Source organism: Macaca fascicularis, chromosome 19 (assembly GCF_037993035.2).
Source record: "Macaca fascicularis isolate 582-1 chromosome 19, T2T-MFA8v1.1".
NCBI lineage: Eukaryota > Metazoa > Chordata > Mammalia > Primates > Cercopithecidae > Macaca > Macaca fascicularis.
Window position 1 is genome coordinate 59,531,439 of NC_088393.1, and position 13,672 is coordinate 59,545,110.

Sequence of the window (13,672 nt, forward strand, 5' to 3'; positions counted from 1 at the left end):
AGTCAGAAGTACAGGTGGCCACCTGGGACTTGAATTGGTGTCTGAAGTGAGGACAGTCTTGGGAGAGTAAACCCTTTAACTTGTGGGATCTGACACTAACTCCAGGTGGACAGCGTCAGAGCTGAATTGAATTGTGAGATACCCAGTGGCGTCCCCAGAGAATTGGAGAATTGCTTGATATGGAACAGACCCACACATTTGATGCCAGAAGGACTGCATAAGTCGAGAATTGAGTTTGACTTAACTATCATATTTGGGCTTTAATACATGGCTGAAACTCTTCTCACTTCAGTAATTGTTTCTTTCATTTTCGTGAAACTGAAGAAGGAAGGGCTGGACATTCAGGTTCCTTGACCCTTGACATTTGGAAGCATTAACTCTAGTCTCTCACAGAAAGCTAGAGATGAAGGAACATTCAGACACATAGGTTTCCAAGAAGATTCCACTAACAACATACCCAAGGTGTCTTCTGAAAATTATAAGATATCCTGAGTTTCTGTTAGGGGATTGGTTCCAGCTCCATTGTCCCTCCCCCGTCATTCAGTAGTCTCTGTAAAAGCCCTTAGAGCTTGTGTTACTCCACAGGAAGCCAAGAAACACACAGGAAGAGGAGCTTAGCTGCTGGTAAGTTGGGGACTGACAATTTAAAATTTATCGTTGGAACTCCTGTTCTCTGGCAAACACCTCCTAAATTCTAGAGCAGTGCCTTTAATGGAGTATCCACTTGCCGCAGGCAACTTTTGAGTGCTTATGTTTCTATCTTGATCTGAAATGTGCTTAGGTGTGAAATATACTTAGTGCAGTTTAATCACTAGTATGATCAAAATAATACAACTTACCTCGTTAATAACTTTAATTTTGGTTACATGTTCCAATGATTTTTTTTTATTTGTGGGGTTAAATGAAACATATTATTATAATTAATTTCCCCCAGTGATTTTATTTTTTTAATATGGCTACTAGAAAGTTGTAAGTCACGTGTGTGGCTAGCATTTAGGGCTTGCATTACCCCGTCTCTACTAAAAATACAGAAAACGACAACAACAAAAAATAGCCGGGCGTAGTGGTGGGAGCCTGTAATCCCAGCTACTCAGGAGGCTGAGGCAGGAGAATCGCTTGAATCCAGGAGGCGGAGGTTGCAGTGAGCCAAGATTGCGCCATTGCACTTCAGCCTGGGCGAGAAGAGTGAAACTCTACCTCAAAGATAAATAAATAAACATGTGAAGGAGCCAGGTGTGAGAAGCTTAAGAGGAAGAGCATGGTAGGCAGAAGGAACAGAGAAGGCAGAAGCCCTGAGATGACAATGAGTCACATGTTCAAGGAATCAGAGTCTGCTGTGGGTGGAGCACAGTGTGCCCCACGAGAGTGCAGAGATGAGATCTGAGGGATGCACAGGGCAGGTCCAGGGGTGCTTGAGGGAACTTAAGATAAGGGTAAGTTAGAAGTTTGGAAGCCATTGGAAGGTGTTGAAAATAACATCACAGGCCGGGCGCGGTGGCTCAAGCCTGTAATCCCAGCACTTTGGGAGGCCGAGACGGGCGCATCACGAGGTCAGGAGATCGAGACCATCCTGGCTAACATGGTGAAACCCTGTCTCTACTAAAAAACACAAAAAACTAGCCGGGCGAGGTGGCGGCGCCTGTAGTCCCAGCTACTTGGGAGGCTGAGGCAGGAGAATGGCGTGAACCTGGGAGGCAGAGCTTGCAGTGAGCTGAGATCCGGCTGCTGCACTCCAGCCTGGGCGACAGAGCGAGACTCCATCTCAAAAAAAAAAAAAGAAAGAAAAAATAACATCACCATTTTATTGGACTTTTTTTTTTTTTTGAGACAGAGTCTGCTCTGTCGTCCAGGCTGAAGTGCAGTAGTGCAATCTCGGCTCACTGCAAACTCTGCCTCTCAGGGTCAAGCGATTCTCCTGCCTCAGCCTCCCGAGTACCTGGGATTACAGGCTCCCACCATCACGCCCAGCTACTTTTTGTATTTTTAGTAGAGATGGGGTTTCATCATGTTGGGGTTTCATCATGTTGGGGTTTCATCATGTTGGGCAGGTTGGTTTCGAACCCCTGACCTCAGGTGATCCACCCACCTTGGCCTCCCAAAGTTCTGGGAGGCATGTCACCATGCTGGCCCTTATTGGGCGTTTTTTTTTTTTTTTTTTCTTTTTGAGACAGAGTTTTGCTCTTTTTGCCCAAGCTAGAGTGCAATGGCGCAATCTGGGCTCACTGAAATCTCCGCCTCCCTCGTGCAAGCGATTCTCCTGCCTCAGCCTCCAAGCAGCTGGAATTACAGGCATGTGCTACCACGCCCGGTTACTTTTGTATTTTTAGTAGAGATGGGGTTTCTTCATGTTGGCCAGGTTGGTCTCGAACTCCCGACCTCCGGTGACCCGCCTGCCTCGAACTCCCAAAGTGCTGGGATTACAGGAGTGAGCCACTGTGCCTGGCCCTTTCTGAACTTTTAAAAAGCTCATTTGGTTTTCTTCTGGAGATTGGATTGTAGGGCAGGGAAAAGCAGGACCAGGAACAAGCTATTTGCAAAGTTGGTGCAAACATTCCTGCCTGACAGGACCATGGACACAGGTTGTGGAGATGGAGATGGCTCTGGTTGTGCATTCAGCAGGTTCTGCAGATAAAATTAATAGGACTTGGATGGCATTGTGGTGAGAGAAAGGAAAATGAAAGATAAGTTCTAGTTTGGAAGCTTTAACAACTGAATGTTTAAACTCAAATAGACACAAAATATTAGAAGAGTGGCAGGTTTGGGAGGATGAGACAATCAACTGTTTGGTTGAGCCACGTTAGGTTTGGAGTGTCTACGGGACTCCTGTGGGGAGAGGTTATATCAGACTGGAGCACCAGAGAGAAGCCAAGGCTGATAATTTAGATGAAAAGACAGCATGATATTTTAAGCCCTGAAACTGGATAACATCACCTGTAGAAAGACTATATAGAGATAAAAGAGGTGGGGAACAAGTAAAAGCTGCAGGCTACTCCTAAATTTAGAGTCAAACTTAGAGCAGAAAATACTAGCAAAGGGGACTGAAAAGAGATGGCCAACTGAGATTTAAAGGCAAGTGAAAGTGTGTTGTGTGTACATTTATCATCTCATGGCACAGGAAAAACGTGATTTAAGGAGAAGGAAGAGATCCAATGGGTTCTACATCACGAAGATATTGAGATAAGAACCAAGATGGATTTGCAGCCACTGCATTTGCAGCCTTGAGGTCATAAGCATCCTCAGGAAAATGCACCATGGGTCAGTGCTAAGGACTGGAGTCAATACAGACTGGATTCAGGAGAAAAAGTGAAGCAAGGAGTCTAAGGGAGCAAACACAGACAACTCCTTCCAAAATCTGGCTGCAAATTCTTTTCACAGAAAGAATTCTCTTAGGAGAAATAGGGTTAACACCGGAGAGGAATATAGTCCAAGGATCTTTTTGGTTGTTTGCCGAGACCAGCTTGGTCGGGGAGATCCTAACCCAGCAGCGCTAGAGGAATTAAAGACACACACACAGAAGTATAGAGGTGTGAAGTAGGGAATCAGGGGTCTCACAGCCTTCAGAGCTGAGAGCCCCGAGCAGAGATTTACTCACATATTTATTAACAGCAAACCAGTCATTAGCATTGTTTCTATAGATACTAAATTAACTAAAAGTATCCCTTATGGGAAACGAAGGGATGGGCTGAATTAAATGAATAGGTTGGGCTAGTTAACTGCAGCAGGAACACCCCGTTAAGACACAGTTCGCTCATGCTAATTGCTTGTGGCTTAAGAATGCCTTAAACGGTTTTCCGCCCTACGGGGGCCAGGTGTTCCTTGTCCTCATTCCCATAAACCCACAACTTTCCAGCTTGGGCATTAGGGCCATTATGGACATGCCATAGTGCTGCAGAGATTTTGTTTATGGCCAGTTTTTGGGGGGGGCTTGCTCCCAACAGTTGTTTTTTGGGGGTGGTTTTTGTTTTTGTTTTGTTTTGTTTTATTTGTTTGTTTGTTTTTGAGACAGACTCACTGTCGCCCATGCTGGAGGGCAGTGGTGCGATCTCAGCTCACTGCAACTTCCACCTTCAAGGGTTCAAGAGGTCTTCCTGCCTCAGCCTCCCAAATAGCTGGGATTACAAGTGTGCGCCACCACACCCGGCTAATTTTTGTATTTTTAGTAGAGATGGGATTTCACCATGTTGGCCAGTCTGGTCTCAAACTCCTGGCCTCAAGTGATCCACTCGCCTCAACCTCCCTAAATGGTGGGATCACAGGTGTGAGCCACTGCACCCAGCCAAGAATAGTTTCTTTTTATAGGGAGGGGATAGGATAATGTTTATGTCATAGTGAGAATGATCTAGTAGAAATAAAATCTTGAGGGTTTGGTTTTGGCAGAAAATGGAAAGGACAAATGCAGGGGGAAGGTTTGTGGGAAGGTGAGAGGGCATCCCCGGCCCATGTAGGGAGGGAAATTATTGGAAAGAACAAGAAGTCTTTATTCACAGTGACAGAGGCAGGTAGACTGAGGGTCAGGGGAGAAAAGGTTGAAAATTTCACATCTAGTTATTACCATTTTCTCATTATGTCAGTCAACGGCATCTGCTGGGAGTGGGAAAAACTCAGTAAATGAGGTATTTTTTGGAGAAAGCAGGACTGAAATAATTAAGGTGTGGGATAGCAAGCGCACTGGAGAAGTAGAGTAACCTAATGAGGAACTGCTGAGTTTTCATTTGACATCTATGGTCATAAATTCAATTGCAACCCTCAATAATCGTGCAAGTCACTTCCCCTCTCTGAGCTGTACTTTCCTACATATTATGCAAGGACGGCACTTGTCCCAAAGCAAGGATGTTGTAATCAGAGATGATAAAATATACAGTGACTGGCACATATTAAGGACTCACCAAATAGTAGCCCTCATAATCAGTACAGGTATCACCTGTGGTTCACGGTTCTTCTCCTTATGTTACAACTAGGGTGGACCCAAAACTTTGCAATTTTTGCCTTGTTAATCTGTCCCCACCTGTCATTTCATAATCATCCTTCCTTGTTGTATCAACATTTTTTGTTGTTGTTGTTTTGAGACGGAGTCTCGCTCTTTTGCCCAGGCTGGAGTACAGTGGCACAATCTGGGCTCACTGCAACCTCTACCTCCCGGACTCAAGTGATTCTCCTGCCTCAGCCCCCCAAGTAGCTGGGATTATAGGCAACCGCCACCATGCCCAGCTAATTTTCATATTTTTAGTAGAGACAGGGTTTCACCATGTTGGCCAGGCTGGTTTCGAACTCGTGACCTCAAGTGATCCACCTGTCTTGGCCTCCCAAAGTGCTAGGATTACAGGTGTGAGCCACCATGCCCAGCCTGTATCAACATTTTAAAATGAATTTGAGATTATGGATAGATCATGTCTTCTAAGTGCCTCATAGAATGTTTGGAGGGTGGATAGAGAAAATCTGAGTCTGTTGAGGAACTATGGGGTGGAAAAGGGTTAACAGCACAATTCTGTTGTAATCAATCTGGCTGAGCTCCAATTCTGGCTCTACCTCTTTCTACCTGGGAACGTTGAACAATTAACATAGCCCATCTAAGCCCATCTTAACTTCCTTGTCTGTACAATGGTTATACTAATTATTAGGTTGCTGCAAAAGTAATTGCTGTTTTTGCTATTATTTTCAATGGCAAAAGCCGCAGTTACTTTTGCACCAACCTAATATCACTAAGATTAGTCAATATTCACCGTGTCTCAGGGTGTGCTCAGTGCTTACAAATATTAACACAGCCCATCCACACATCCTGTGAGAGGCGTCGTTAGGGCTAAAGGAGCTCTTGGCATGTGGGTAATGTTCATACGTAGAAGCAACTATTGCTCTGAGCATCGTTCTTGTCCTGACCTTGAGCTTCATAATGGATTGAGCCCCAGGACACAGCACACAGCCTGGTGAGGGCCAAGAGTTCCCATTTGTCATAGATGTACTCAGTCTAGCCTAAAAGATTTCCATGTCTATTCTCACTTAATCTTCACCCGAAAGTTAGACTTCACCATAAAATTGTCCTCGTTCTGCAGAGCAGAAAACTGAGGCTTAAAGAGATATCACTAAGAACTCATAGTGAGGAGACATCACAGATGAGATTAGAAGAGAGATCTAGCTGACTCCAGAGTCCAGTATTTTTTTTTTTTTAAGACAGAGTCTCGCTCTGTCTCCCAGGCTGGAGTGCAGTGGCACGGCTCACTGCAACCTCCGCCTCCCGGGTTCAAGCAATTCTCCTGCCTCAGCCTCCCAAGTAGCTGGGACTACAGGCGCGAGCCACCAGGCCCGGCTAATTTTTTGTATTTTCAGTAGAGACGGGGCTTCACCATATTTCCCAGGGTGGTCTGGAACTCCTGACCTCAGGCAATCCGCCTTTCTTGGCCTCCCAAAGTGTTGGGGTTACTGGCGTGAGCCACTGCACCCGGCCGAGCCCAGTATTCTTTATAACAGTGACTCTCAGTTGGGGGTGACTTTGCCTCTGAGGGGACCTTTGACAATGTTTATGGAACCTGTTGATTGTCATTTCTGGAGAAGGAGTTGCTACTGGTATCTGTGGATAGAGGCCAGGGGTGCTGCTAAACATCCTACTGTGTCCAGAACGGTCCGCCACAACAAAGAATTACCCAGACCCACATGTCAATGGTGCCAAGGTTGAGAAACCCTGAGCTACATTAAATAATGTCCCATGGAAGAAGACCTCAGTGAAACTCACTGATAATAGCAGGAGGAAAAGAAGGAAATCAGTGAAAGGAAGAAGGCTAAAAATCATCAGACTGGGGCATAGCCCTATCCTAGTAATCTTGGGGGACCCCTTTCAAAGGCAGGACTTCCGTATGCAAAGGCAGTGGCTCTGGAGTTGTTCATCTTGGTTTCCATATCTTGCTGCCTCCACTGACTGGCTGGGCATGATGCTGAAAAACTACAGGAGTCCCCAGGCCACGAATTCCCTCGGATGTGACGGCTGTTTCACAATGTTATGAGCATTAGATATGAACAAGTGCTAGGGAATTGCTATTTCTCTTAAAGATGCTGAATAGCCCAGTCTGAGATGATTCTCAAATTCTCATGGCCATAATAAATCATCCTGACTTTTACACAAACAGATTCTAGAGTGAGATTTATGGATATAATTGTTTTTCATTTTCATTGTAAGTTCAGGGGTTTATGTGCAGGTTTGTTATATAGGTAAACTTGTATCCTGGTGGTTTATTGTACAGATTATTTCATCACTGAGGTATTAAGCCTAATACCCACCACTTATTTTTCCTGATCCTGTCCCTCTTCCCACCCTCCACCTTCTGGTAGGCCCCAGTGTTTTCCTCTTTGCGTCCATGTGTTCTCATCATTTACCTCTCATTTATAAGTGAGAACATGTGGTATTTGGTTTTCTGTTCCTGTATTAGTTTGCTAAGGATAATGAATACAATTTTAACAGGCAGCCTGGATGTTTCTGGTAAAGTCCACAGACCACAGCATAAGAAAATGTGCTCAAGTGGGCTGGGCGCGGTGGCTCACGCCTGTAATCCCAGCACTTTGGGAGGCCGAGGTGGGCAGATCACGAGGTCAGGAGATCGAGACTCTGTTTCAAGGAAAAAAAAAACAAAAAAAAAAAAAACAAGAAAATGTGCTCAAGTGGCATGGGACTTTGTGTTGAATTGGATACAAAAATTACAGATGTGACCCGGACTAGAGGCAGGCACTACATGTTTTGGATTTTTGTTCTTAAAAGAAAAAAAAAAAACAACAAAACTTGATCTGAGAAGTTCTGCAGGTTATATTCTTACAATGTTATTGTCCACAACTCAGTCACATGTCCACTGCTAATGCAATCCCTTGCAAAGTAAAAGGAATTCTCGTTAGTGCTAATTAAACTAGTCAAGATTTACTCCCAACATGGAGAAAGGACACCTTCTCTTCAGGGTGAGTAACTAAACACACGATTGTGGTTTTTTGGGCAGAGAAGAATGGGGAACAGTTGCTGGGTGGGCAACCAGCAATATCTGTCAAGAGTAAGGGTTTGGAAGTCAGACCAAGCTGAACTGAAGTCCTTAATCTATTATCTACTACCTAAGTGACCTTCAACACATTTCACAATTGCCCTGAGCTTTAATTTCTTCTAATGAAAACTAGAAGTAATGAATATTACACAGCTATTACGTAAGCCAAACTGGATCCCATATGTAGTAATTAACACAATGCATAGTCTCTATTACAAGTATTAATATGGCTTATTATTCTCATAGTCTGTATCCCACAGACACCAAAGCTATACAAATCGGTACTGATTATTTGCATTCCAAACAGAGATGAGCTCCACATCAAGCAGGGACAGGAAAAAGCAGAGGGTAGAAAGTAGAGATAGAACTCTCTTTGCTGACTTCCTCTAGTGCAGAATCCTCAGGATATAACATACTACTACATATTACCAGTGACTTCTCAAGATTCTCTTCAACAATAACCTCAAGCTAAACCCTTCAACTTTATCTTGAGTACTAGCGAAGCAATAGGTCAAGGGTTCTCACATCTGTGAGGGTCAGGAGTTGGGAAACTGGAAGAACCTGGGGCTGAAAGAGGTTGCAGAGCTTGCCAGCATGTTTGCATTGAGTGATGGGAGACACAGATGTGAACCTTCTGACTCTGAGTCTTACGCCTTCCTCACAATGCTGAGGCTGCCTATGCTCGATTTTCCGTTGTCCGTACAACATAAGATCAGTATTTTTGCTAGTGGACAGAGCCTTGTAATCCTCTTGGTGAAGTGATCAGCCCGATAAGTGAAGTGCATATTGATAATGATGGGAATATGGAGGACTATCCCTTCCCAAAGGAGCATCCAAGAGAATGCCAATTCCATAGCACCATTGTCAACAAGGCTTAGTAGATAGAGTGGGTCTCCTGGCAGGAGTGGGAGATTTAGTGGAAGTTGATGTGAGCTATAAATACAGATGCTGTAAGATGGTTCCACAGCTGAGAAATGGCCATTGTTGGAATGTTTCAGGTGCGGGCAAGATGGAAACCAACCTCTCCACTCCTCTGAATGAGCATGAAGAAGCGTCCTATGAGTCTGCTGGCTACACTGTTCTGCAGATCCTCCCATTGGTGGTGCTTGGGGTCACCTTTGTCCTCGGGGTCCTGGGCAATGGGCTTGTGATCTGGGTGGCTGGATTCCGGATGACACGCACAGTCACCACCATCTGTTACCTGAACCTGGCCCTGGCTGACTTTTCTTTCACGGCCACATTACCATTCCTCATTGTCTCTATGGCCATGGGAGAAAAATGGCCTTTTGGCTGGTTCCTGTGTAAGTTAATTCACATCGTGGTGGACATCAACCTCTTTGGAAGTGTCTTCTTGATTGGTTTCATTGCACTGGACCGCTGCATTTGTGTCCTGCATCCAGTCTGGGCCCAGAACCACCGCACCGTGAGTCTGGCCATGAAGGTGATCATCGGACCTTGGATTCTTGCCCTAGTCCTTACCTTGCCAGTTTTCCTCTTTTTGACTACAGTAACTATTCCAAATGGGGACACGTACTGTACTTTCAACTTTGCATCCTGGGGTGACACCCCTGAGAAGAGGAAGAATGTAGCCATTACCATGCTGACAGCCAGAGGGATTATCCGGTTTGTCATTGGCTTTAGCATGCCGATGTCCATTGTTGCCATCTGCTATGGGCTCATTGCAGCCAAGATCCACAAAAAGGGCATGATTAAATCCAGCCGTCCCTTACGGGTCCTCACTGCTGTGGTGGCTTCTTTCTTCATTTGTTGGTTCCCCTTTCAACTGGTTGCCCTTCTGAGCACCATTTGGCTCAAAGAGATATTGTTCGAGGGCAAGTACAAAATCATTAATATCCTGGTTAACCCAACGAGCTCCCTCGCCTTCTTCAACAGCTGCCTCAACCCCATGCTGTATGTCTTTGTGGGCCAGGACTTCCGAGAGAGACTGATCCACTCCCTGCCCACCAGTCTGGAGAGGGCCCTGTCTGAGGACTCAGCCCCAACCAATGACACGGCTGCCAGTTCTGCTTCACCTCCTGCAGAGACTGAGTTACAGGCAATGTGAGGATGGGGTCAGGGTTATTTTGAGTTCTGTTGATCCTACCCTAATGCCAGTTCCAGCTTGATCTACCTTTGAGTCATATTGAGGCATTCAAGGATGCACAGTTCAAGTATTTATTCAGGAAAAATGCTTTTGTGTCCCCGATTTGGGGCTAAGAAATAGACAGTCAGGCTACTATAATATTAGTGTTATTTTTGGTTTTTTTGACTTCTGCCTATACCCAGGTAAGTGGAGGTGGGAAAGAGAAGAGAAAGAGTGGTGGGGATTTGTAAGACTTAGATGAGATAGCTCATAATAAGGGGAAGACTTTAAAGTACAAAGTAGAATGTTTGCTGTAGGGTTTTTTTTATAGCTATTTTAAAAAATCAGACTATGGAAGTTTTCTTCTATTTTTAGTTTGCTAAGAGTTTTCTGTTTCTTTGTCTTACATCATGAATGGACGTTGCATTTTATCAAATGCATTTTCTACATGTATTAAGTTGGTCATATTCTTCTTCTTCTTTTATGTAAATCATCATAAATAATGTTCATTAAGTTCTGAATGTTAAACTACTCTTGAATTCCTGGAATAAACCACACTTAGTCCTGATATACTTTAAATATTTATATCTCACAAGAGTTGGTTAGAATTTCTGTGTTTATGTTTATATAAAAATGGTTCTGTTATTTCACTTTTTCTACTATCCTTGCTAAGTTTTACATCAAACTTGTAATGGTCTCTTAAAAGGAATTGAGAAGTAATTCCTCTGATTCTGTTTTCTGATGTTATGTCTTCATTAAATATTCAGAAAAACTCACCAGTGAAGCCAACTTGGTCTTGTGTTTTCTTTCTGGGAAGATTTTTAATAACAGGTTTGTTTTCTTTAACAGTCATTAGACTCTTCTGTTTTTTTGTTTTTTCCTATCTGTCAGTTTTGGTAAACTGTGAGTTTTAAGGAATTTGGCCATTTCATTCAAACTGTCAAACTCATCAGCATGAAATAGTATAATAACTGTTTAAAAGTTATAAAACAGTATGAAACTTGGCCGGGCGCGGTGGCTCATGCCTGTAATCCCAGCACTTTGGGAGGCTGAGGCAGGCGGATCACCTGAGGTCAGGAGTTCGAGACCAGCCTGGCCACCATGGTAAAACCCCGGTTCTACTTAAAATACAAAAATTAGCCAGGCATGGTGGTACACACCTGTAATTCCAGCTACTTGGGAGGCTGAGGCAGGAGAATTGTTTAAACCCGGGAGGTGGAGGTTGCAGTGAGCCAAGATCGTGCCATTGCACTCCAGCCTGGGGAACAAGAGTGAGACTTTGTCTGAAAAAAAAAAAAGCATGAAACTTGAAATGCTTTCTTTTATTTATTTATTGATTTCTGATTTTTGTTCTTCTTCTTCTTGTTATTATCCTAGAGCACAGCCTTTGGAGGTATGATTTCTTTTAAACAATGAAAATGTAAGCTCTCTGAAGTCAGGGATTTTGGTGTGTATGGTTTGCTGATTGAACCTCATCCTCTATGTGTAAAATACTGTCTGATACGTAATAGACATTCATTAAATATTCATTGAATAAATGAATCAATAAACAATAGTATCACCTAGGTGTCAAGTGAGAGCTTTTCATATCAAATCAAAATTATCTCCAATCCTCATTACACGAACCAGACCATGTCCAGTAAACACCCATCCTCAAGCACACAATATTTAGAAATTCTCATGTGGTTTACTTTTTTATGAATTTCTGGTTTTGAGCTTCTGCTTTAAGGAAAGTACCGTGGCTAACTGTTGCCTCATGCCTTTGTTTTGAAATAAATCAACCCACAAGAGTACTCAGCCCTTTACTTTGCTTTCAGGAAATAACCACTTAGAAATGGTCCTTCAGTGCGGAACATACCTTCCGGATGCGCTAACAAAAGACACAACTCCATGCGAATATGAGGCAGTCCTGTTATCAGCGTCCTCACTCACTCCACTGTTTTTACTCAGTCACATTTCCTCTCGTTTTCCCTCCTGTTTCCATTAAAGTTATTTGCATTTCCAACATTTCCAAAGCAGAGTTTACTTAGTTCATTTGCATTCTTTTTTTTTTTTGAGACGGAGTCTCGCTCTGCCGCCCAGGCTGGAGTGCAGTGGCCGGATCTCGGCTCACTGCAAGCTCCGCCTCCCGGGTTCACGCCATTCTCCTGCCTCAGCCTCCCGAGTAGCTGGGACTACAGGCGCCTGCCACCTCGCCCGGCTAGTTTTTTGTATTTTTTAGTAGAGATGGGGTTTCACCGTTTTAGCCAGGATGGTCTCGATCTCCTGACCTTGTAATGCGTCCGTCTCGGCCTCCCAAAGTGCTAGGATTACAGGCTTGAGCCACCGCGCCCGGCTTTCATTTGCATTCTTGACTCCTATAAATGCTTTCCAGTTCCTAAGAAAAGTATACCCTTTAATGCCCAACTAAGTTGTGGCCAAAGAAAATAAGGAACAAGGAGAAAATGCAAGAAGGAAAAACCAGGAACCAAGCACAGCCTATGACCTTGAGACAGGAGAATTAGGGCTTCTGGATTGGCTAATTAACAGCCTTCCTCCACTGCCAGGAGAGAGGAGTCTTACTTTCCTTCCTACTGGCCTTGGTTAATTGCAGTGGAACAGGGCCTGCTGCATCCTCCCCATTTTTCTTTTCTTCACTGGAAGTTGTCACTGTGGATTCTCAGTTCCCATTGCACCCTTGAATATTGGGGTCTTCAGAAGCTGAGGATTCTTGGTGTTTATGGGACATTCGCCACCAATAAACATTTCTAGACTTGCTTGAATCTGGAAGTCCAAAATAAAACTCTGGGGATAGTGCCCATAGGAAGAACAAGAGCACTTTTTCTGTTTGGGGAGAAGAGTGTAGAGAATGTTGAGTACCCAAAGGTGTAAGCTCCCCTGGAGACTGCCAGCTGCCTACCCAATATTCTTCCCCCTACTTTATTAACAAATGTGGGCAGCAATTCATTTAGCTAAAATACTCATTTTCTCAGTCATCCTTCCAGTCAGATGTGGGTAAATTCCAAGCAATAAGATACAAAAATAGTATCATATTGGTACATAAGGGGCTGCCTCATTATTTTATTAGCAGAGTGTTTATTGATTGATTGGTTGATTGATTGAGACAGGGTTTCACTCTGTCACCTAGGCTGGAGTGACGGCTCATTGCAGCCTTGACTTCCCAGGCTTAGGTGGTTCTCCCACCTCAGCCTCTTGAGTAGCTGAGATTGCAGGCTTGTGCCACCATCCCCAGCTAATTTTTGTATTTTTTGTAAAGACAGGGTTTCACCAAGTCACCCAGGCTGGTCTTGAACTCCTGAGCTCAAGCAATCCTCCCGTCTTGCCCTCCTAAAGTGCTAGGATTATAGGCATGAGCCACCGTGCCTGGCCTAGAGTTTATTTTTTAGGGCAATTTTAGCTTCACAGCAAATTGGGAAGAAAATACAGAGATTTCCCATAAACCCACTGCCTCCACGCATGCACAACTCCTCTCATTATCAACATCCCCCACCACAGTAATACATTTCTCACAGTTGCTAGACCTACATAGATACATCATTAATCCAAAGCCCACAGTTTCCATTAGGGTTCATTCTTGGTG

The 13,672-nt window shown here is 44.0% G+C and overlaps 1 protein-coding gene across 1 annotated transcript; it reads left to right on the forward strand.

Annotated features, from left to right (window-relative positions):
* Positions 1 to 571: 571 nt before the first annotated feature.
* Positions 572 to 10,871, forward strand: FPR2 (formyl peptide receptor 2). The gene is made up of 2 exons (XM_005590141.5): positions 572 to 624; positions 9,008 to 10,871. The coding sequence occupies exon 2, from the start codon at positions 9,019 to 9,021 to the stop codon at positions 10,072 to 10,074; it is 1,056 nt and encodes a 351-aa protein (XP_005590198.3). The 5' UTR covers positions 572 to 624; positions 9,008 to 9,018; the 3' UTR covers positions 10,075 to 10,871.
* Positions 10,872 to 13,672: the final 2,801 nt, after the last annotated feature.

Bases quoted from the DNA above. Each gene is read 5' to 3' on its own strand.
- FPR2 (XM_005590141.5), top strand. From the start codon at position 9,019: ATGGAAACCAACCTCTCCACTCCTCTGAATGAGCATGAAGAAGCGTCC.